At 35.3% G+C, this 26,522-nt stretch overlaps 1 protein-coding gene across 2 annotated transcripts in view; it reads left to right on the top strand.

Moving 5' to 3' along the window:
- RpL30 (ribosomal protein L30) overlaps positions 1–26,522 on the top strand; it is a 31,941-nt gene extending 5,419 nt beyond the window's left edge. The window contains exons 2-5 of one of the 2 annotated variants that reach the window (XM_090392831.1): positions 2,481–2,538; positions 6,227–6,372; positions 24,533–24,663; positions 26,416–26,522. In XM_090392831.1, coding sequence (XP_090248957.1) covers positions 6,269–6,372; positions 24,533–24,663; positions 26,416–26,459 — 279 coding nt within the window. In that variant the 5' untranslated portion in view covers positions 2,481–2,538; positions 6,227–6,268 and the 3' untranslated portion in view covers positions 26,460–26,522. The remainder of the gene's footprint in view (positions 1–2,480; positions 2,539–6,226; positions 6,373–24,532; positions 24,664–26,415) is intronic. The other variant, XM_090392829.1, reaches the window with a different exon arrangement.

Raw genomic sequence — 26,522 nt, 5'->3', positions numbered from 1 at the left:
TGCCAAATTTTTCTAGCATATGTCCAGAGATGGGTCAGGTCACTTGTTGATTGGCATTGACGGAATCCATACTGGTGGGTGGTCGTTTAATAGCTGGTTGCCTTCAAGGTAGAGTAGGAGTTGGGAGTTAATGGTTTTCTTCATCACTTTAGATGGGATTGAGGTGAGTGAGATAGGGCGGTAGTTAGATGGCAGCGATTTGTCACCCTTTTTGGGATTGGATTGAATACAGGCCAATTTCCAGGCTTTGGGATATATACTGGTGGAGTAGGAGAGTGTATAGATGGCATAGGATAGGAGTCAGTTCTGCTGCACAGACTTTCAGGACAATTGGAGGAATGTCATCAGGGCCAGGGGCTTTTTTTTTGTGTGTCTGATTTTGACAACAGGTTTATGATCTCTTTCTGGCAAAAGGATACAGGGGGCATTGTGTGTTGGGCAGTTGGAATGATTGGGAGACATTTGCCATTGTTGGTTATGTGTGCATTGGAGGCAAAATGTGAAGCCAGGAGATTAGCTTTTGCTGTGGGTGATGTTGCAATTTGAGCCATTTGGGTATGATAGCGAGGGGGGAGTAGTGTAGGGCAAAAGTTGCGACCAATTGCTTTGGCGAGAGACCAAAAGACATGGCTGCCGCTAGGACAGGCTGCAAGCTTCCTGCTTTTTGCTCGTTCAAATTCTGTTTTGGAATCATTGATACTTTTTTTGCATCTGTTTCGGGCTTCAGTATAAATACTGAAGGAGGTTGGTGTTCTTAATTTGGGCCAGTTGTGGTATGTCTGATTTTTCGTTTGCACAGCCTTGGCACATTTTTTGGAGAACCAGGGTTTGGATAGGGGGCGGCAGTTCAGAGTGGTGTGGGGAATGTATGTTATCATGCCATTGAGGATTATTTTGGTGATGTGTTCGGTGCATAGTAGTCTCGGAAGCTGTCCCATTTAGCACTGTTGTAATGCCAGACTACTCTTGTGCAGGTGTGACTGAGCGTTGTTGCATTGGGCAGGAGATGAGCACTAGGTTGTGGTCAGAATTGCTCAGGGGGCTCACTACATTCACTGTATATTTGGAAGGATCGTTTGTAAGGACGAGGTCTAGGGTATTTGGAGAGTGATTTGGGTTATCTGGTATTTCTGGTCGGCTTGTGAACAATTTGTGTAAGGTCGTTGGTGATGGCAAATATTTCGGTGTCTCTGCCTGCAAGATCTGTACAACTCGAAGAGGAAAGCCAGTTGGTGTTATGAACATTAAAATCACCTAGGAGGATGATTTCACTATTAGGATAGTGGGACTGGAGGAAATCAACTTTTGAGGAGAGGAAGTTAAAGAGCTCAGAGTGGTTGTGGCATTGGGAGAGCGATAGAGACAGCAGATGAATTTGACTGAGTGTGGGAGAGATATTTTTAGCCAAAGAAGGTCAAAGTTGGGCAATTCAAGGTTAGGTGCTCTCTGGCAGGGTATGTCAGAGCGGATATATGCACACACACCACCCTTGGGTCCAAAGGAATTAAATAGTGAATAGTTTGGATGGTTGAGATGGGGTGGTGCTGGGGAAGGTGAAATTTGTGTTTCTGTTAACCTTCCAAGCGGCCAGGATGTCTATAGACGTCCAACTAAATCTGGATATGATTCAGCCCACCTGTTTAAAGAACCAGGATAAGAAGTGCAATTTGACCGTCCTGTCCATTAGAAGGTGTGATAAACCCTCACGCTGAAGAGAACGGTTGATCGGATTATCTCACGTTCGTAGCTACCTCTCATTTGCCTAAAACAAGAAACGCACATCCTTTTCTATGCTGGTTAACTGGATTTTAGTTATATAGGATACACTAAAAATAGAGAAATTACTTATATTTTTGTTTTCTCTTTTTATTGTACAATCCAATTTTAATTTCTGGACAAAATAAAAGTCTTGCATAATTTCTTCATTTAAATATTGCCTTACCTTGGAGAACCAATTTCATTTTTAATTTTTTTGCGCTAATTTTTTTTCTAATCGCTTTCTGGACAAAACATTCTTTGTTTTCGAAGAAATTAATTCACGATAATTATTTGAAATATTCTTTTTAAAAAAAAGAAAAGAAAACCAGCTGCCGATGTTCCAGATTATTTTATTTTTATTTTTGTACAAAACCATCAAAATCGAATAATACTTCACAGATTTCCTTTAGGACACGCTGGAGCAACTTTGCTTTATAGAGAATAACATGAAATTCTTTAATCATATCACTAAATTTTTTCTTTATATTATATAGTAATCTACTGTTCTTTGTACTTTCACTTTCTTGGTTTCACTGTATAATTGGTCATTACAAAATGAAATTAGCAGTTATAGATATTTACTGCATAATTCAGATATTTTGTTCTCCAATTTTTAAAGTAAGTGATACATTTGCTTATTTTTATCATTCAAAATATGTATATCAAATGTGAAATTTCATTTCCTTTCACAATACAAATGAACTTGATTTCAACTTTGATAGCATCACCCCCCTCCCGTTGCAACATTGCCAGACACTCAAAAGCTGTTATGAAACATAGGTACAGTTTTTATTTCATCGTGATTTTTCCATAATAATTGTTCCCCATAACATTTAATTTTTTCGGCACAGAAACTAAGTTTTGATTATTATAAATTTGCAAATTATAAATAAGAAAATATACATTTTATTTCCCTATTGTTATAAATCAGGAATTTATGTGACGGCTAATAGGGGAAAATTAATATTTAAATTGTAGAATGACATTAAAAATGTCATCCTACAAATGCAATATCAGAATATGCTTCGAATGTCTGCTAATCAATCAGAAAGATGGAAAAACAGAACAAGGAATTTCTGCCTGTAAAATATTCAGTTATTGCACGAGGTACTTTAGTGTGCTGCCTTCTGGACATGTTCTTTTGATCCGGTTCCCAGTGGTGTGTGTGGGGGGGTTATCTCCGTTAGTCTACAACTTGTTACTGGGCAGAAAGGAATATTAGAAAGTATATATACCCAATATACAATTCATTTGTGAGATGGCAGGCAAGCAATAGCAGTAATTTTTTTCAAGATAATTATCAAATAATTTAGAATTTTTCGATAATAAAAGTGAAACTGATCACTATAAATATAGAAATCATTTTTGGCATATATACTTCATCAGCCTGTAAAAGAAATGTCAGTTTTACTGTGTCAGGATATCTGAACAACAGAAAACGAAACAAGACATTCTTGCTTGGAGCAATTTAGTGCGACTTCTATGAAACTTTCTGTCTTGTGTTTCTCAAAAGAGTAATCTAAGACTTTTAGCTTTTCCTCTAGGTAAGAGGATTATTGTCCAGCATTTCTAAGATGTATTTCAGAAATAGCAATCAGCAGAAATAGAAGTAGCAATATTTAGATTTTTTTATAAAAAAAAAGAAACAGAAATAACACAATTGAAATTTCTTTGTGTAGTATACAGTTTTACATGTTGAAAATACAGCATAGTATTTCTAAATCTTAGAATAATTTCAGCAGACCGCTGATTTCAGATTCAAAGAAAGAGTACAGAATTAGAAGCTTCGATATACAACAATATTATTGCTTTATTTCTTTTGTCAAAACAGTAAACTGAAATAAGAGATTTTGAATACCGTCTGAAAGCTTTTAAAGCTATCGAAATTTAAAGTAATTATGCAGTTCAGTTCCGGGACAGGGTGGGGGGGTTGCAGTAAAAAATCCTAAAAATGAGCATAAATTTTTAATCATTCCATACAAGATATCCTTCCTATTATATTTTCAACATATCTACAGTGGTTAAGTACTGGATATTATAGTAATGTGCATCCTACAAAAAAAAAAAACCTCTGTTGCAATTTTCAGCAAAAGAAGACGAAGAGTCTCTGATAAAATACCATTAGGTATAAATTTTTGATACTAAAAAAGACACAGTATCGGAAACCGAGTAATGCAGTTTATGATCATTTGTTGTTCATAAAAAAAAAAAAAAAAAAAAAAAAAAAAAAAAAATCATTCCTGAAATTGAAATGTGACAATCCATATAAAGGTATTTTGCAAAGAAAGAAAGCAAAATGTCATATTTATTTCACTAAATGTTATTTAAAAATATAAATATTTGACAAAATATTTCAAACGTAAAACATTTGAAAATTCGCGAAAAAGAATCTATACTGTCAGTAAAGTGGTGGAAATTAACTATTACTAAAGTATATTCATTGCAAAGGCTGATCTATGGTCATTTCAGGATTGCTTATTTATTTTGGCAGATGTGAAATTTAAATTTAAATTTAAATGAAACAAAACTTCTATTTTTGGAAAGAGACACAAGAAATAAATTGTTCAGCAAAAAAAAAAAAAACGATCAAATATCCTGGTACAGTGAAGAAAATTCGAAGTAACAGAGTACATGTAAAGACAAGTGACACAAAAGTCGCTCGACCAAGTTAATCTGCTAATGGCTCTCAAATCGCTGTTAAGGGATTAACAGCGGTGGAGGGTAAATACTTGATAAAAGATAGAATGCCTATGAAGTTTTGATCCATGAAAAAGTATGGGGTAGACTTGCTATTTCATCCACCTTGGCCAGTAGGAGGGTTAAGAAGAGTAGGTGGGCTTTGGTTGACTAAACACTATTAAGGTTGGAGTTGAGACCACGGATGTTGGTGTATTGGATATGCAATGGTCTGTGGGGAATGGCTTTGATCTCTGGTGGCTTGCATGTTTCCTATGCAGTGCCTGCATACTGGTCTCCTTGGCGGCTACTAGTGGCCTGCTAATAAGTTGCACCATGAGAAGGTGAGAATTGGACATTAGTTCAGAAACTCTGGTCAGTTCTGTGCATTCCTTAGAAGGGTATGTGAAGTTCTCCCAGTTTATCTAGCTTTGACCTTTAAGTCACCACTTTGGTTCCTACCTTTGTGTTTCGATGGTTATCATCACTACCATCATTTCTGATGGTCCCATAAATTAATAAAGCCACAGTGAAAAAAAAAGTACATAATCTAGAAACATGTTGAAATTCTTCTTGAGATAGCCAAGATTGATTGTAGTGCTAAGGTTATGCCTCAGTCTAAAACATTGATGTAGCTATCTTACAGCTACTGCAATGTTGAATATGCCATATTTCAAAGTGTAGTTAGTGGCAGTAGCCAAATACACTGTCAACACCATGTTAATCTGCCTATTAGTAGCCTTATATCCTGAAGCCAACTTATATTTAAACTATCATTGTCTGGTGGTTTAAATATATTTAACCATTTAAAATGTACCTTGGCTGGAGATTTCAGCATCCACAATTATGACTGGCTTTCCTTTGCCAACAGCCGTAATCAGAAGAGAAGCTGAATTGTTTTCTGTCAATAATGATTTTCAGGAATGAGTCCGAATTGCTAACCTACTTACCAGAATTCCAGATGGTCATTGTCCCATCTGGAATTCTGGAACTCTGGACCTGTTCTTAACCAGCTATCCCTCTAAATACACCGTTAATGTTATTGCTTTCTCAACATAACCTTTTTTTTTTTTTTCCCCTCACAGAACTTGTTCTCCAAGCAGAAACAGATACAGATGCTGAAAAAAGCTTCAAAGATCATAACATGTGCTTTTCTATCTGATTTCAAACCGTTTGCAGCATCCTGCTGTTCTTAAGAGGCTTCAAATGCCTGGTAATATATAAAATAATATATTACAAATATTAATAATAATATATTTCAAATGCCTGGTAAAATATAGAATATTGTGTTCATGTGGTCTGGCTTATGCAGGCCAGGCAATACAAGCTATGCTTTTAATGTGAAAAACAAAGACATGTTTCAGATGTTGGGCATAAAAGATCTGGTCTAGCCAACGATGCAGTAAAGTGGGATGTTTCTGTCATGCCATATTTAAATGGAAATTTTTACTCTGGACTTATAAGGATATGATCTCTGATTAGAAATCAAGGACTTGTATTAAATATCTGAAAATCCCGTTAAATCCTTCATCTCTGATTTCAATTATAACATAAATATCGATGCACACATTTCAGCAACAAAGAGTATCTATGCTAAATTGTGAAATCAAGTTTTAAATCTGCACTTGCAAATTAAGTAAATAAATATAGCACATCACACATTCATATTAAATCAAGATTTTCTTTTTTTGACATGTTATAGTACATATACAATGTTATTAATCATTAAAAACTCATATAGATCCTAGTGGGCCATTTAAACAGAATTTTTGTGGATTTATTTTTCCCATAGAAAAAAGCTGTGGAGAGTATTAACTCTCGACTTGCTTTGGTAATGAAATCAGGCAAATTTGTACTAGGATATAAACAGACTCTGAAGACTTTAAGGCAAGGAAAGGCAAAATTAGTGATTATCGCTAATAATACTCCACAACTAAGGTAAGTGGCTAAGAACTATAAAATTTAAATGTGAATGTTGTCATATTTTATTATTCTAGGACACTGGCTGAATAGATTTTGCTTAAATTTGTTGAGCCATTCCACTTTGTACTGCTGCAAATGTCCACATTTGCAGCAGTACAAAGGGACAAATGTGTCAGAATTATATATTGGAAGTGATATATAATAACTTCATATTGGCTGGATGGAATTTAATAAAATACGAGATTTAGGAACTCATGAAATGTCCATGCGATTTCAGTTGATGCATTTTCATTGTCAAAATAATTTGTACTAATATTAATCAATTTTTGTGCTGGCTGGGTGGAATTTACAAATTCCATGAGTGGTTGTAAACCTCTAATATGTTAACACATGAACAGGGTATACTATTTATTATTTCTTTATTTGTGATGTAATCTGAAAACTGCATTCTAGAGACCAAACTTGGAATTTGTTTTTAAGATATTCACAGACATCTGTGGCATGATTCAAGCCCACAGCTTTGTTGGGTGGAGTTGAATCACTTCTTATTTCTTTCCATGCTAATAATAACAGTAACCACACCTGCTGAACAGATTTGGCAGATACTTACCATTATTATTAGCCTTGCTCTTTTCTCCAAATTTTCCCACAAACATTTCCATGTGTTTGGTATTCATTTCCTATTCTGATGTTTGCTGATATCACCCCCCCAAATATGCGAGCAGTATTTCATGGTTGGGTGGATTTGGGCTTTGTATGGAGTTAGCAGCATTAAAGGCGTGAAGTAGTGTTTGGTGCAGAAAAGTACTAAGTTTTTTAGCGGCTTTAGAAGCTATAGTTGAAATGTGGTTCTGCCAGGAAAGATCAGGGGCGCAAGTCAGGCCAAGAAGAGAAATCTGATCTTGTTTGGATATCTCAGTATTATTGAAGAGAAGGGATACAGGCTCTTTCTTGCAAGAGATCAGACAGGAGACTGAGTTTTGGTGGCAATGAAGTTTGCAGGGTTGTCCTTGCTACACTGCAATATAATCAGATCTGAGTTCAGGTCAATGGTCATGGTAGATCTTGAGAATTCCAATACTTAGAACTACTATGGTTGTCAAATGAAAAGAAGGAATGGAATGTACTGTCATTGCAAAGCTGGGTAGGATTGGAAGTCTGAGAGAACAGGTCATTTATATACAAGAGGAAGTGGGTGAAAGAACAGCATTGCAGTACTCCTGCATTTGTGTGGAAGACTGAGGAGAGGAAACCATTCACTCTGAAACATAACAACCAGTGAGAAAGTTGCCGATCCAGTTGAAGAGTATGGAAAGCAGACCAGGAGAGCAGTTTGTTAAGCAGGGACCCTGTGCCAAACCCAATCAAATGTCTTTGAAATGTTAAGGGCAACCACATGAGTTTCTCCAAATTTTTCCATGGCTTGAGTCCAGAGGTGGATGGTGAAAGCAAGATCAGTTGTAGTTCACAAATGGCAGAATCCATACTGCTGGTCACTGATTAGTTAGGATTATGCTAAGTAGTTAGAATTGGTTGTTGACGACCTTCTACATAATTTTAGAGAACAGAAGTGAATGCAATTGGTTGTTAGTTCATTGATTGACTTTTAACACCTTTCATTGGGATGGGCTGGATGTGAAACTGTTTCCATGTTACAGGGCAGATACCAGTTGAATAGGATAGATTGACGAGGCGATACAGGACAGGTGTTAGTGCTGGGACACAATATTTGGGATACCAACAGAACCAGATGCCTTGTGTTCACTTTATTAAGGATTCTTTTTGTCAGAAGACTATAAGTGACATGAAGGGAGTCATGTTTGTAGCGTGGAGGGAATTTTGCCCAGATCATCAATGCAAGAATTGAAAGAGAAGATTGATACCAGGAAGTTTGTCTTGTCTTTAGGTGAGGTAACTACAGTACCTCTAAAGGAGTGCTTAAGGGTCAAAGCTGTATAACGGAGAGGAGACCTCCACATAGTCTTAAAGGAATGCTGAGAACTAACCAGGGCCTCTGACCTAATGTCCAATCCTCACCTTCTTGTGGTGCGCCCTATTGGGTATCTACCTGGATAATGAACGAACGAGGATGGGCTGACAACTTGGGATTTTGACGACCATTGTGTTCTTGTTGGCTTAAACCAATATACAAAATGATGGTACAACATGACAAAATTTCTTGCCGGCTGGGGCATCGCCCTGTTATACAAGGCCCCTGTTGTTTTTGCCTGCGAACCAGTGCAAACAGCGAAAAATCAGATACTGGAACAAATCTGAAAGCACACCCCAACTCAACATCACCAGAGGTAAAGATCGGTACTATGAACAAAAGAAGCCTGAATGGCGAAGAAATGGAGCTAGCTGAGGGATTAGATAAGTACCAGATCGACATAATAGGGGAGACCGAAACGAAAAAGACAAAAACTGGTGAGATCTTTCTGAGCAATAAATACAAAATGTTATATTCAGGCAATAACAATCTAGGAAAAGGAGTAGCCATAGTATTCAACACAAAATACAAGGCTAATCTTGAATGGCAGGTAATCTCAAGTAGAGTGATGTGGACAAATATCAGAATGGGGAATTGGACAGTGAGACTTATTTGTGCCTATGGTCCCACAGAAGGTTCTACTAAGGTAGAAGTGGGGGAATTTTTTTATGTTTTAGAAAAAGCAACCGACACAATGAAAAAGGAAAAGTTGGTCCTTGTTGAGGATCTAAATAGCAGAGTAGGAAATGATTGTCAGACATACAAAAATATTTTGGGAAAATTTGGAGAAAAGAGCAAAGCTAATAATAATGGCAAATATCTGTTGGATTTCTGCTCAGGACATGGACTGGTTATTACTAACACCATGTTCCAACATAAAAACGTGCACAAATTCACATGGAGAGAAGAGGCAAGGAATAAGAAAAGTCTCATTGACTATGTCATTATTGATAGTGATGTTTTCTCCCTGGTGCAGGACACCAGAGTGTATACGGAGGATTTGAAATTGGAAGTGATCACTATTTAGTCTTGAGCAGGATAAAACTGAATTTCATATTGAAAAGAACATGTAAGAAAGTTTTAAAGCGAAAAGTTGAGCAGCTATCAGATGTGAACTGTAGACTAAAATACACAAATATTATTCAAGAAAAAATGAAAGAGTTTGAGAACAGGGACCAAACCTTGGAGATTCAGTGGCAGGCCTTGAAGAAAACCCTGATTGATTCAGCCAGAGTGAATTTCATATTGAAAAGAAGAACATGTAAGAAAGTTTTAAAGCGAATAAAAGTTGATCAGCTATCAGATGTGAACTGTAGACTAAAATACACAAATATTATTCTAGAAAAAATGAAAGAGTTTGAGAACAGGAACCAAACCTTGGAGATTCAGTGGCAGGCCTTGTAGAAAACCCTGATTGATTCAGCCAGAGATGCATGTGTGCAGGAGGTTGTCTGCAAGGATAGAAAAATCAGAACTCCATGCTGAACACAGGAAGTTAAAGAGGTGGTTAAGGAAAAGAAGAAAGTATATCAAAAGTTCCTGGCAAATAAGTTAACTTGTGCTCTTAGAGAATACAGGGACAAATGCAAGAAAACTAAACACTGTGTAAAACTAGCTAAACAGAAGTCATGGGAGGACTTTGGCAAGAACATAGAAAATAAATATCAAGAGGGTGGCAAAATATTCTGGAGGTTCTTGAAGAAGATTAGAAATTTAGGAAATTGTGCTGTAAAAGGAGTTAGAGATGATAAAGGTGACACGAAAACAGGAGAAAAAGATATCCTTGAAGTATGGAGTAATTACTTCGAAAAATTGCTAAATGAAACAAGCAATGATAATACAGTGGTAAAAAACACTGACCAGGCATGCAGTCAGGAATACATATACATACTTGAAGTAGAAAAAGCCATCAAAGGCTTGGAATGTGGAAAGGCAGCAGGAGTAGATGATATTCGACCAGAAATGCTGAAGTATGGTGGTATAAAAGTCTTACAGTGGCTGCACTGCATAGTTCAGAAAGTCTGGACAGAAGGACGAATTCCTGATCATTGGAGTAGAGCTCTCATAGTACCCATATATAAAAAGGGAAATAAAACTGAATTTGAGAATGACAGAGGTATTTCCCTACTGAGTGTTCCTGGCAAGATTTATGCAAGTATACTTGAGAAACAGTTGAGAAGAATTGTGGAAGAAAAGCTTGGTGAAGAACAAGCTGGATTCAAGCCAAATAGAGGCTGTCAGGATCAGATCTTCACTTTACGACAAATAGTTGAGAAAGCATGGGAATATAAAGCATTTTTCATGAATAAATATGTTATAGTAAAAATATTCCGAGGAGAATAATATTCGTGAATATGTCGAAAAGGTAAGACCCAGAACGCCTAATAACATCTGTGCATCGTTAATTTTCACAGATCGAAACCTTTTGACATATGGGAAAGAAATACTGCTGTTTATGATCGGTCATAAAAATTGCTTGCAAGCAGATTATAACAATGGTGGCATATCCTCTGTTCTGAAAACTGAAAGTAATGGCATCTGTGCAGAAAATGTCAATGACCGAGTGGCATATTTTTAAACATGAAAATATTCATGAATTATCGTTAATTTTCACACATCGAAATCTTTCAACAATTGGGAAAGAGAATACCGCCGTTTATGATCGATCATAAAAATTGCCTGCAAGCCGTTACAACAATGGGCGGCGTGTTCACAAAACTGGACGAAAATACATCTGTGTTGCAAATGTCAGTGACCAATCATCAAAGAAGTACAAAGAAAATTTTTCCACTGAAATTGAAGATCAAGGTAGTCTGTATCCGGTTCTCAGATCTAGTAATACTGAATACTTTCTTCACAAGTTCGTATTGCAAGTAAGTACTTATTCTGAAACCGGAGTGCAGTGATTTTTTTAAAGGTAATAGGAATATTACTTTTAAAATAGAGTAATAACAGATTTAAATTCTAATATGAATAAGAGACAAGGCACTTTGTTTAATTTTGGTATTAAGAAATCTCTTATTGAAGGTGTTTGTGATGGAACAGATAGCGAGTCATCCTCCTCGAGGATGTACAAAAGGAGGGGGAAACTACCAGCACACAGGAGAAAAAGTCTGCATCCACTCGTAAGTACTTATACCATTATAAATATATTTGGTCAGAATGGGATATGTCAATGAAAATCAGCACAAATTAATTTAATGATGATTTATTGACACTTTAATTAAAATAATTAAAATATCAATTAAATTAAACTTTAATTGATGTTTAATTATTAATTAATAATAAAAATCGGCTAATTTAAGTATTAATTAATACATTACGAAATGACCAAGGTGTTCCGTTCAATTATACCTTTCACAACTGAGTTTGTTTCTGGGATTGAGACCAGTTTGTGCAAATTAATCTCTTTCAGCACATCCTGTCAACTGCGCCATTGTTATGTACTACTTTTATGTAGTCTGTGTGACTGTCTTATTGTTATATCTCTGTCTTTACAGTTAACATTAATTTTTTTTTTTTTTTTTGTATCACTTAATATCAGATATTCGTTTGCCAACAAATTTGTATTGATTAAAGACTGCACCAGCCGGTAACAAAACTCTGATACAATATCCAAGAGTACTTAAAGAAAATGTAGTAGGGATCATGAGGCATGCAGTCGTGGTCCCGATTCTTATATCACTTGGCTTCCCCCTTAACACGTTCATTGCCAATCACGTGATATCACTTGGTGGAAGGTCTCACTGTGCGGTCGATCGCGTGGGCGTCGCTAGCTAAATAAAAAAAAATTTGGCTACCACCCGAAATTCCAATTTTCACCTTGGCAATGAAAGTGTTAACGCACGGTACGTAAGTTTTCAAATGGTAGTTCAATCCGCAGAAAGCATGACAAACTCATTTGATTGTATATAAAGAAACACATTTATTATGGCACAAAGCCAAGTATACATGTTAATCAAATCCTTAGTCTTAAAAGAGTCTGGGTTCCCTTTACTTAGTTATTCACATCCAAAACTGCTATATTATAGTCCCTTACTTGACATAAATTACTCACTTCTATATGTACATCTATTCTCAGACTCTTATAACTAAGTTACCTAATATTATCACACATGTAATATTGCATAGATAAACAAGACAACTCAATAATTCTGACATGAACTCCTCTAGGGTAATACTTCTTATTCTTACTTAATCCTCCCTCCAAAATTTTAGCTAACATTTAATTACGTTCTGACCATATAACATTACTGTTCCTAAATTACACAAACAGTTCGGACCTCGGCCTCCTGTTCGCCTGGGGCCTAATATGCCTTCTTCTCAACCGCAGACAAAAGTGTCCAAATTGCAGACTGTTCTTATAGCACTACATGGAAATAGCATGTTTCCTTAACTTCTGCTTCCTTACTCCACGGTTACTTTAATCCAACATTTAACATAAGAAAATCTTACGTTCTTGCCTTGAACTGGATATTCTGGTCTGCTTACAGTATCTTCACTGATGGCGGCCTTGCTATTCCTTTGTTTCCATACGAACCAAAAACACTCATACACAGATTTGAACACTGATGTTGATCTCATCAATGGCTCTTTCTTCTTATGGATCTGAATACATTGTAGTTGCAGCCTTGGCCCACGTAGCATACATAGCAAGGGGGAATTCTTGCTACACGTGACGGCAAGCTCTACATAGCTCTCCGACAGGAAACTAGGTGCCAACAAAACCTGGAGACGAGAGCGATTCGAATCCCCGCCGAAACCTTTATACCTCAAAACAGCTCCCTCACTCGGCTGTGTCGTCACGCATATGGCGACTGCCGATTGGACGCCGTGGTCACAGACTCTTTTTACATGGCTTAAAACATGCTCTAGCTTATACATATTTACTTGGCAATTTACACATGATTTTATATTCTAATTCATTTACAACTATTCTCTATTAAATTCATGGGCTATTTTAACATTGTTCAGAGCTTACACACTTGGATATTTACATGTTCTTGGGACATTAGTCGGTATACATTTCCCGTCCTGAGGCATAAGCTTGTCCTTATCCTTCTGAGATAACTTAATGTTGGGTGGGAAAAAAAGGTGACTCATCATTTTTTTCCGACACAACACAGGATTTTCTTCAAGGCTTGCCAGTGAATCTCCAAGGTTTGGTTCCTGTTCCTGAATAACAGAGAGGATAATGTACATCCTTGTCTCACACCAGATTTAACATCTGGTGTGAGATGTTAAATGCCATCTTCCTACAGTTTCTTCAATTCTAACTGCTGACTTACAACTCAAATAAAGACTAAAAAACAAACTCTTTCATTTTCTCTTCAATGATCTGTGTATTTTAGTCTACAGTTCACATCTGAGAGCTGCTCGCTTTAAAACTTTCTTGCATGTTATTCTTTTCAATATGAATTTCAATTTTATCCTGCTCAAGACTAAATAGTGATCACTTCCAATTTCAAATCCTCTGTATACTCTGGTGTCCTGCACCAGGAAGAAAACATCACTATCAACAATAACATAGTCAGTGAGACTTTTCTTATTACTTGCCTCTTCTCTCCATGCGAATTTTTGCACATTTTTATGTTGGAACATGGTGTTAGTAATAACCAGTCCATGTCCTGTATTTTCCATTATTATTAGCTTTGCTCTTTTCTCGAAGTTTTCCCAAAATATTTTTGTGTCTGATAATCATTTCCTACTCTTCTATTTAGATCCTCAACAAGGACCAACTTTTCCTTTTCATTGTGTCAGTTGCTTTTTCTAAAGCATCAAAAAATTCCTCCACTTCTACCTTAGTAGAACCTTCTGTGGGACCATAGGCACAAGTCTCATTGTCCAATTCCCCATTCTAATATTAGCCCACATCACTACTTGTGACTGCCTGCCAATCAAGAGGATTAGCCTCATATTTTGTGTTGAATACTATGGCTACTCCTTCTTTTCCTTGATTGTCATTTCCTGAATATAACATTTTGTATTTATTGTTCGGAAAGATCTCACCAGTTTTTCTCTTTTTAGTTTCAGTCACCCCTATTATGTCGATCTGGTACTTCTCTTATTCCTTCGCTAGCTCCATTTCTTTGCAATTCAGGCTTCTTATATTGATAGTGCCGATCTTTAACTCTGGTGATGTTGAGTTGGGGTGTGCTTTCAGATTTGTTCCAGTAGCTGACTTTTTGCTGTTTGCCCTGGTTCCCTGGCTAAAGTAAGTCTTCCGGTGTTAATTTCAACTCATTTCACTTTTAAAATCCTAATTTATCGCTAGCTTTTCCTGACACAACTACTGTCTCCAAAAGCTTGTTCATTTCCATTCACAATAGTTATCTGTACAGCTGCTAATTCTATATAACTACAGAAAAGTATAATTGACTAATTGAACTCTCTCACTCACACACACACACACAGGTTTACTGAGCTCATTTCTCCTCTCTTGCTATTTTCTTTTGTTCTTTAGAACAGCTTCCCAAGGACAGCTAGGTTATGAAGAAAGATCTGCAGATTCTTTGTCTTTTCAGTCTTTCTGTTCATGTGACATTTTGTCATTTTCAGCAGATATCTTTAAGAAAATAAGTATTGCCATTACAATTCTTATTCTCTTAATGAGATGTTTCAATTGTACCAGCAGCATTACTGAAATGATGATGAATGGGAATCTTATTTATACAGTTGGCTTTCACTCTTGCAAACTCGTAAGAACCAAAGGAATAGTTTATGGTGGAAGATATTGTGCTGCAAATTTTCTTTAAATGTGTTTGGCCATGGCTTTCCAGTGGTTTGCTGTAGTGAGAGTTCAATGTTAAATAACTTTGGATATCTTGCCTGGTTTTGATTTGTGGTTTATCCGAAATATATTTTAACAATTTTTCTTCTGTATATTTTTATTGGCAATCAAATGTTTCCAAGGAAAGGAGGTGGGGCGAATACTTGCACACTTCTGTATTCAAGTGCCAGAATATGTAAATCATTCAACTATTGTCTTGCCGGCTTCATTGGAGTGGGGGTGTTAGTTTGTGTGGTAGTTTATAGCATGAATCGAGATAGGCAAATATTTAAATGCAGTTCATTATTTGTGATTAGGTTATTACATTGCATCCATTCCAGCATTGGTAAGCATTATAAGTTACTTTTAGGAATCATTTAAGTAACTAACAGTGATCAGTTTATCTCTGTTTAATGTGCAATAATGCTAGGTAATTACCATCTAAATTCCTAAATTAAGCACATTATTTAATATATATATATATATTTTGAGTGACATATTTTTAATAGTGTTATACAAAAGTGAGGGAATGATTAGAAAAGTTCTGATTTTTTGTGAAGAATAAAGTATTCGTACTATGACCCTCATGACAAAAATATTTAGTGTTGGCATGTTTGCATATAATTTTCATAGGGTATCTTACCACGATAAGTTCATTATTATGTTTACTGTTTATTTATTCATGATATCAGGTATAATTGTAACACTGAAAATAATATAAAAACATACAATTCTCAATTTTACTCCCTAAAAGGAGTCAACAGGTATGAGTCTTAACTCAGTTGGTTTCGACTATGTTAGAAAGACCTAAGTTCGAATCTCATCTTGATGTGAACAACCTTTATTGGGCTTTCCATTTGAACGTGAGTTAGATGGTTTCATACAGAAGTGTTTGGTTTTTCATTTTTCATCTTGGAAAGTAAGCAAACCAGTCAGAAGAGTGCATCATACAACTGACAATCATAAAACCCTTTTTGAGATAGGATTGTCCATCTTATTAATGCAGTGAATGGGTTTCCAAGAAACCAAGTTGTATGACCATGATAATACGGTCTGTTGAGCATCTAGTCACAGTAGGCAGCCAACCAGTCAGTCCCTACCTTTTCAATAGTTCATCCCTACAGACAGTATGCAGATATGTAGATGATGGCAGTAAACAACTGCTGCTATCTCATATTCATTACCCCAGCAGGTATTATCTGAAATAGTGAGTCTTGGTTTTTTCTTTTTTTTTTTTTTTTTAGAAGAAAATAATGTACTTGCCTATGCTAAAGATCAACTAACTTGTTAACCAGCTGATGGTGTGGGTGAGAGAGAGACCTAGAATTATGGTGTCATTGAATTTGACCTTCCATAGGTAATGTTTTTTTCATTTGTGTTGCTGATGCAACTAGTTACTGGTGTGGCTGAAAATAAAACTTTAAAATAACACCCACATACAGTGAGTGAGGACTGTCATAACTTGCTGATGAATGAACAATTTTGTTTACATGGTAAAAAAAAATACCTCTTACATCTAAAATGATAAACATTAATGAAGTTTTATCAGTCATTAAGATTTCTAGACAAAATAAAATGAATAATTATCAGTACTCTTGTTAAACACAATATTGAGTATCATCTTAAGAGTTTGCATGCAGTCTTGGTTCTTTTGCAGTGATAACATAGTGGAAAGTTACTGAAAACAAGATTATGATCAGTTAATTGGCAGGAATGAGTTAAGTTATAACAAAAATTGACAATAAAAGACACATCTAGAATTAACAGATATAGGACTGCATTGATATCAGCAATAACAAGACCACATATATCAGAATCCTGAGAAAGATTAGGGCCATGAACAGATGGCATCAGTGGCAATATCATATTAAAAATGAGGATGTTAGGAAGAACTTGACATTGTTAGCGGAGCTAATCTGAGGTGGTATGGTCACTTAAACGAATGGGAGAGGAAAGATTAGCAAAACAAGTGTTCTCTGCCAGGTTGGAGGGAAAGACCAAGAATTTGGGTGGATTGATACAGGAAATATTGTCTTAGAACACAGAAATATAAGATCTGGTAATGTTGGAGTCTTGACAGATAACAGGTTGATTTGGAGGAATATTGTAGATAGGAAGTTAGTAATGATGTAAGTTTTTCATATAGTACTATCATAATATTCCTGACATGTATCTTCAGGGATACATGTCAGGAATTTGGTGATGATGATGGTGGTGATTGTTCCATGAAAAGTTGTCTGGCAGTCTTGTGCTATTTAAATATGCAAAGAAGCACTATGTGTTTGAAGCAGTGCCTTGATATTTGCACAGTATTTTCTTGTAATGTAACATTTGTAAGAAGCAATGTTACCTTTTTTTATTACTCATTGGAAATTTTAATTTTTTAATGTTTTTTAATATAAATATAACACATTATATAAAACTAAAGTTATTCATAGTGAATACTGAAATTAATTAGCTAAACATGATGAAAATAGAAATCTGCATCCTCATTAGAAATTTGTGTAATTCTCTATAATTTGGTTATATAATGAGTTAATGTAAAAATAATTGACTTATAGTTTTTAAGGAAAAATTAATTCAATAATTCCTGACAAAATTATAAATGTGCAGAGTATTACAGCTCACCTGTAGTTGAAAAGCCACATGTTGCCAAATTTGTCAAAGTATATAGAAATTTCATGAGGGAATGATTAGAAAATTTCTGATTTTCCTGTGAAGAATGAAGTATTCGTACTATGACCCTCATGATATAGAATATTTAGCACTCAATATTTTGGTTTTTTTTTTTTTTTCATAACAGCTCACTTCCCTCAAATCATGTTGATATATATCCTCAAGGAATGAAGTAGATGCTATAAGTTTGCAATATTACTAGCTTCCTGTCAACAGTTTTCTGCAAAATTTATTATTTATCGGGAGTCTGTTTGTCCAATCTTATTATTTTGTGGCATCTCCATGGAATCCAGAGACTCATCGTGAGAAACCCAAATTAACTGTTAAACACACAAATCCTGTCATACCTCTCCTTAAATCCATTCATTGGGGAACTCCTAACCAATTCTGGCAATCTGTTCCACTCAATTTCGCTTTTCTATGTCACTTCTGACTGCATCAATCCACCTGGATCTTGTTTTCCTCTGACTTTCTGGCATCAGGGAATTGTTTTGCTAACTTTCCTCTCCCATTAAAGTGGTCATTGCACCTTATATAGATCTGTTAACAATGTTAAGGGCTTTCTAATGTCTTCATTTTTCATATGATTATTCCACAAGTGCCATTTGTTCAGTCTTTAATATAATTCTTGTGTCTGTAGTCTTTGATCAACTATTTTATTTCTAGCCTAACACTCAGATCCATAAGTTAAATTTCGTTGTAACACTGTATTATACATAACTACTTTAGTTTTTTTTTTTTTTTTTTGTTTGTTTCATTTCTTTCTTATTCTATATAAATTTATTCATGTGGTTCCCACCATACTAACCTGGCTTATTCTGTTTAGTTTTCATAAATAGCTGAAATATTTTTCTCCATTGAGAACTTCATTCTCAATGGAGAAAAATTTAATTTCTGCAGCCCTGAATGGCTGCAGAAATTAAATTTAAATCTACTGGCCACAAAAAAAGTTTACTCACCCAAGGTATTGGTCTGCTTTATATGAATGCTAATAGGTGTCGCTTTAAAAAACTTAATGTTATGTTGGCAAAACACAGTAACACATTCTTTATTCTCATTATGCATTACATGTAATATACAAAAATATACTTTGTGTGTTTAAAATGTACAGCACAGCTCCCGTCAGTGACGTGAGGAGCTGAAGGATCTTCCTCAGCCATAGCCAAGTTAGCCAGTCTTGGGCGTGGACAGCAGGGTTTTTCCCCCAGTTTATTCTGGGGCTTTTCATCCTGCAAAGCAGGCAAACTGGCCTTGAGAACTTAACACTACAGGCCATAGGATACACCGGGGCATAGGGCTGACCACCTTATCCTGTAAACGGAGTGAGGTCCGATGATCAATGGACCCTCGACACCGCAAGGTAAAAGAGGGTATAAAGGAGATGAGATGAGCACAGCTCATCACAACTCAGTTTGTGTACAGGATATTATGATAGTACTACATGAGAAAGTTATAAAAATGAGGAGTAGTATGACAATAAACAAAAATGTTCAGTACGGATTGCTTTTTTTTTTTTTTTTTTCTCAACATTCAAAGAATCAGCTGAAATTATGAAACATCCTGTACAGTGCAACAAAAAAAAAAAAGGGTGATTTTATACCAAGTTTGGTCTTCGCTAATTCATCATGAAACACTCATATCTACCAGTAGTATACAGCAATATGTGAATAAGCACTCAGTGTAATAGAGAATACATGCTTTTCGTTGTTATTGATGTTCGAATAGTTTTGCTAGAGTTAACTGTTATTGTTTGTTAGTTTATTCATATAATTATATAATGAAATCTGATACTCTAAAAGGGACAACGTGGTTTTTGTTAAGGTAGGTCTTACCTTAGTAATTTGTTTACTTTTTTATAATAAAGTGGCAATGGAGTTGGATAAGGGAAATGACTACTCAGTGATATTGCTAAGCTTTGCAAAAGTATTTGAAAAGATTCCACATAGAATTCTGTTACATAAACTGGAACGAACGTTGAAGAATATGAAGCTGATGGTTTATTAGAGGGTGGCTGATGGACAGATATAAGAGAGGTTTATGATGGAAGAGTTCAGTCCAGGAAAAGGCAAGTGGCCAGTGGTATATCAATGATATAGTAAATGATTTGACAGAAAATGTTCAGCTGTTTGCTGATGATGCAAAACTGGGAAGAACTGGTAATGAAGATGATGCAAAGGTCTTGCAGGAAGACTCAAATAGACTAGCAGTATGGGCAAGCTAATGGCTGCCAGTTTAATGTGGCCAAGTGTAAGGCGATGCACTTTTGGAGAGATCACAAGCTGTTGTAGGTAACTGATGAGGCCATGGACATTGAGGATGGTTGTGGACTGCTAGTTGAAGTTTAGAGGGCATATTGCAAAGGTAACCAAAACAGCACTTTAGATTGTGGTTGTTGAAGAACACACAAGCAAGGATGGGGAAGTTGTTAGGTGTCAATGGAAGTTATTCAGTGTCAATCTTTTATAAGATTGACACTGAAGACTTTTTCAGTCCATAGCAGAACAAGAGGTCATCTGTGGACATTATGTATGGTTAGCAAGGGTGTTAGGAGTAGATTTTTTTTTCTTGGAGATTGGAATGGGTTACCAGAGGTGGTTGTGAGCTCTTCATTGGTGAATGAGTTTAAAGAGTGGTATGATAGGTATATATCTCGTGTGAATAATGGATCTCCCACAATGAGTCTCCTTGACTACTGGAGATACCTATTTACTAATAATTTAACATTGCATAAAGTAAAGAGCTGAGGTTAGCATCCAATTTTCATAAGAGGTTTAGTGTCATTTTCCTTTATAATGTGATCTGTATAGACAGAGCCTGAAAAATCTGCTTGTCCATGAAGTTTTTATGTGAAAAAAATTGAAAGAGAAGTTTTGTTTTAACTGTCAGTTTTATTTATATAATACCACTTTTGTTTCATGTCATAAATGGGTTTTTATAAGTGTCTTACTTATTGCATCTACTTGTCGGAAATTAAGTTTTTCAAAAAAAAAAAAACTAAATTGACGTTTGTAATTAAATCCTCAGCATTCATTATAATTTATAGTTGCTCACATTATTTATAAAATGAACGCATGTAACTTTTAATTATTGACTTTTTTTACACAATCGACCTCTCACCTTCATCATGCAATATATTTGAATCTTTAGTGATAATGCTTCTGCAATTAAATTAATACAAACAGCTTCGTTGTTGCTTGTCCTTTTATCATGTTAGAATCATGATTTAAAAAAACTGGAAATAGGTATGACTTACTAAGAATCTCCTATTTGCTATCACTACTTCTGGTCTTGTGTGCATTGTAATGGTCATCTACCCTTCACGAATGAATAATGAGAAGTGAAAGCGGAGCACAGCTATGAAGACATACATATGATTGTTGGAGTATTAACAACAACAAAAAATCACACGACTCACTGACAAAGGCAAGCCAATGATTGTTGAGCTGAAATGCGATTCTCTTCAATCGAATTCCAAAATATTTGAAACTGCCATAACAGCATACACTATAATTTTAAACTTTTTTCGTGTGCAAGGTATATGTGAAACTTTTTCATTTCTTTTTCCGTAAAGTAAAATCAGGAGTTAGAGTTATATTCAAGTAAATACACTATTGGGAAATGTCAGTCAAATTACAATACCTGATCTGTTGATTATCACAGATGAAATGTTTAAATTGTTTTTTCCAAAATATTTCATTAGGTTGATTTTAGCCTGCATGATTTTCTGATTTGCTGCAGTGTCGTGTGACATCTCTGGTCCTTCGACACTCATGCAGTTATATGTGGAGAGCTAAGGGTTTTGTTTTATTGGGAGTTATGATACTGTTTGCTTATAATCACAGAGAAGAATTTTTTTTTTCTATAAAAAGTGATTCGAGACATGTTAGAAGTGAATACATTGTGAAAAATGTTATTAATTTAAAAATATATATTAAATGGTCTTGTATCCTGGTTTAACATCAGACCATCTTCCTGTATCTCCTTCATTTTAACTGCTGATCTACAACCCAAATATGAACTAAGTGTTGTTTGCTATAATGTTCCATTTACACCATATAACTGAAGTTTTTTGAAGCAGCTTTGTCGTATACCTTTTTCCAGATCTATAAAACTTAAATACAAATCTTAAAGTGAAAATCTAATCCTGACAACCTCTATTTCCTGAATCCAGCTTGTTCTTCACCAAGTTTCCTTTACAATGTTTATTAACCATTTCTCAAGCATACTTATATAAATCTTACCAGGAACACTCAGTAGAAAATACCTCTATAATTACTATAAAAGCCAAAAGGCTATTTTATCGGCGACATAAGTTAAGTTAAAGGGAGATGGCAAATCCCGTTTTATTTTATAGCCGGGTACGAAACTCGGATCGAAATCCATAGAGTTTCAAGCCAAAAAAACTATCGGCAAGCACAAGTGTAAGTGATCACTTGGGTAGTACAACACCAAGGCAACTCCAAGCAAAGGTGGAGCAAGCTCCGTCACTAACCTTTGATCACTTGGGTAGTACAACACCAAGGCAACTCCAAGCAAGGTTAGTGTGACGGAGCTTGCTCCACCTTTGCTTGGTGTTGTACTACCCAAGTGATCACTTACACTTGGGCTCGCCGATAGTTTTTTCGGCTTGAAACTCTATGGATTCGATGGATTTCGATCCGAGTTTCGTACCCGGCTATAAAATAAAATGGGATTTGCCATCTCTCTTTAACTTACCTCTATAATTGTTGCATTGTTTTATTTCTCTTTTGAATTAATGGGTACTATGGAGCTCTGCCGCAATCATCCAGAATTTGACCCTCTGATCAAACTTGAATTACACAGTGTAGCCACTGTAAAACTTTTATAACTCCATATTTGAGCATTTCTTGTGAAATATTTTTTCCCTGTCTTTCCACATTGTTGTTTCCTGTTGTGTTTTCTGCTACCTTCAGTTTTCATGTCATGTTTATCATCTCTAATTTCTATTTCAGTACTCATTCCTTCATTTCTAAGCTTCTCAATTACCTCCAAAATATTTTGCCACATTCTTGATATTTATTTTCGGTGTTCTTACCATGGTTTGTTTAGCTAGTTTTACACAGAGCTTCGCTTGCATTTTTCTCTGTATTCTTTGAGCACAAGCTGACTTACCAGGAACTTTTGATGCACTTTCTTCTTTTTCCATGGCTGCCTCTTCCTAAGTCCACTGTGAAGACCTGATTTTTTTTTTATCCTGCAGCCCACACTGCATATCTCTTTGGCTAAATTAATCAATATATTCTTCAGGGTTTTCCACTGGATCTGCAAGGTTTGGTTCTTGCTCTCAGACTTTTATATAAAGTCTTTTATATATATATAAATTTATATATAAGACTTTTATATAAATGTTTCTGTATTTGAGTCTGTTATTCATCTTTGAAAGCTGCTCAGCCTTGATTTGTTTTGAAACTTTCTTGCACATTTCTTTCAATGTGAAATTCAGTTTTTTCTAAACTAAGTGATGTTACTTCTAATTTCAAATTCTCTGTATAGTCTTTTCTGAACCAGTGGGAAAACATCGCTGTCAACAATACCACAGACTTCTTGCATCTTGTCTCCATGTGAATTTGTGTAAATTTTTACTTTTGAACGTGGTGTTAGTATAGCTATTCAGTGTCCTGAACAGAAAACCAGCAAGTGCTTACTATTATTATCTTTGCTGTTTTTTATTCCATATTTTCTCAAAACATTTCTGTATGTCTGGTAATCAATTTTTACTCTACTGTATAAATCTCAAATAAGGACCAACTTTTTTTTGTGTCAACTTCCTTCTCTAATGCCTAGAAAAATTCTTGCACTTCTTTCTTAGTATGGCCCTTATTGGAACCATAGACACAAAATAAGTCTTTGGTCAGTTCTCCATTCTGATATTTGCCCACATCACTACCTAATATTGCCTACCATTCAATCTTATTATGCTCATATTTAGTGTTGAATACTACACATACTCTTTCTCTGGTCGATATTGCCTGTATTGCTTAGAAAATTCTCACCTGTTAATTTTTTGTTTTGTACACTGATTATGTCGATCAGATTACATATGATATTTTATTATAGATTTCTTTTCTGTTGATACAACTTGTGTTCATGGTTGCTAATGTTGAATTGGGATTTGTTCCAGCTTCTGAGACTTCATGATTTGGCCTGGTTCCCTGACAAGATCAATTGAAGCTTTCTTTAATTGGTTGACATCACAGGTAGAACAAAATTCTGTCATGTGCCATTTTGACATTATAGTTTAAGCTATTAAGAATACAATTTGGTCGGTTAAATCCCAAATTGTCAGTCCATCCTTATACGTTCAGTATTCAAGTAGATACCATAAGAAAGTAAGTACTGTGGATTAGGTCAGAAGCTCTGGTTTGGTTTTCTGCATTCCTTGGCTACATGAATGTCTTCTCACAGGTATCCAGCTTTGACCTTGAACCACTTTTGCTTGTCTTAGCTGTTGTCAGTCATTAAGAATAGTTTTATATATATAGATATAAATTTGAAGTATGGCTTAGATTCAAGTAAATATGGAATTTATATTCTGAACCTTCATTTTAGTTAAGCTTTTTAATCTTTAACGTATCAAAATATCCTGTCATCCAGCTGTGATCATGGGTATATCCAGTAATGTTCTTTCAGTTTTGCGTTACAGAATAGGTACTTTTCATTGAAAATGAACTTGTAGAATTCAAAATGGCATTTTATTATTTCTTCTCCCCATTCTTTAGAAAAAGTGAAATTGAGTACTATGCTATGCTTGCAAAAACTGGAGTTCACCACTATTTGGGAAATAACATAGAATTAGGAACAGCATGCGGCAAGTACTTCAGGGTATGTGCTCTCAGCATCACAGATCCAGGTAAGATTTACCTTTATTTTTTCTCCCTTTAATGTGTTACTAGTCCTTAGCCACCCATAGTACTATGGTATACCATAGTTGTATTTTTTTTTTAAAAAAAAACATAATGTTTTTAAGAATACAAACCTGCATGGTTTTCAAATTCTCTGCTGCAGGAGGACACATGCAATCTGCAAATTGCATGTGTCCTCCTGAATTTGATTTTATGTGATCAAATAAATTGCCAGTCTGGTTGACATTGGATATCGTCTCTTTTTGCTGTCTGCAAAATCCCACAAATGCATTGTCATAAGGTGTGCTAATTGTTTTCATTACCTGTTGTAAGCCCACCATCCTACTTATATTTGGAAGTAACTTGTGGTAAAAAAGTGCCTTGTTTTTGATTTTTAGGGCAGGGTTCCTGGATCTGAATCTCAGCCACCTACAGTAGAATGCTATAGTATTGTAAGAATTCAGTTTCAGGATAAGAAAATTTTGTGGAAACTGAACACTTACTAGCAGTTATCATATGATTCAAGAGTTAACACATCACATACCTCATGACATTTGACTAGAGTTCATCTTATGAAAGAAGTAAGACAGAAGTATAAGGAGCTGGGAGAAAAAGAAAGGGATCACTGACTTTTCACTCACTCTCATTTTCTTCAGGGTAAAGAGGATAATAACTCTTCGTTGCTCATCTTCGCAGGCAATGAAAAGCTTTTAGTAAACAAAAGGAGGAGGAAGTTGTAAAAACATGAATCAAGTATTGCTCAAATTAGATGTGATAAAGAATAAAGACAGTAAATTGCAAGTGGATACTTGTGTTGCACTGCAAGTTGCTATTGGTATTTAGAGTAAAGTGTTGACCAGTTTGTCAGTCAAAACTGGTCAACACTTTACTCTAAATTGGTTCAGAAGGAAGGCCAAAGGATAACCTTTCTGTTTGGATATGAACTCTGGCTAAACATATGGAAGGTTTCTCACCTGATGCTGGAATATGCAAAAGGATTTTAACTATCCATTCCAATGAAACAACACTCCCACTATTTCCTCCCCATCTGTATACTCTATTTTGTGTATCCAATGCTAGGAACTACCATACATCATGTTAATTAGATGGTCTGCAGGCAGTTGGCCATTGTCAACTAATTTATCATATTTGTTCGTGTTAAATTGTTATAGTCACTGTCATCCCTGAAATCTAAGCTATCACACCTCACCTTGCTATTTAATCATCCTCTTATTTTATAATCAGAAGAATCTACTTCCATGCTACTCATGATTCATTAGTATCATAGGTTGGATAACCAGAACCAAACGTAGTACTATTTTAAACCTCCACTAGACAATGTCATCTAGTAAGAATAATTTGTGTGTAATATCTATAATTTTATTGAATGTCTGACCCACAGACAGAACATTCCAACAAGATAGTGCATCCGTGATGTGTGTATTTGCTTTGGTGGTTTAATTAGAAAGCCATTTGATTTTATTAAATTTTTCTATATAATTAGCATAATTATCTAATTAAGATGCTTTAAATTCTCATTATTTAAGTATTTATACTTTTAATATGCAGCATATTCAAGAGATATAAATTGTTTCTGTATTATTTTTATTTTGAGGGTATGATTAAAGTGAAACAAACCTTGATTGTTCATGAAAGTTTCAAGTATTCGTACTGTATGACCTTCATTTTAAATTTTTGTAGTTTGTGTTTAATATTTGCATCAATTTGCTTAATACTTGAAATTTATTTAATTTTTTTAGGAGATTCTGACATTATCAGAAGCATGCCTACTGACCAGCAGTAAAGACTGATGTAAATTTTGAATTGTAATAAAAATATCAAATAAAAAGTACCGACTTAGCCTGTA

Source organism: Typopeltis vanoorti, chromosome 5 (assembly GCF_054136105.1).
Source record: "Typopeltis vanoorti isolate ZY-2024b chromosome 5, IOZ_Tvanoo_1.0, whole genome shotgun sequence".
NCBI classification, from domain to species: Eukaryota; Metazoa; Arthropoda; class Arachnida; order Uropygi; family Thelyphonidae; genus Typopeltis; species Typopeltis vanoorti.
Note: the sequence above shows the minus strand (reverse complement) of the source record. Positions and strands in the feature narration are given on the sequence as shown.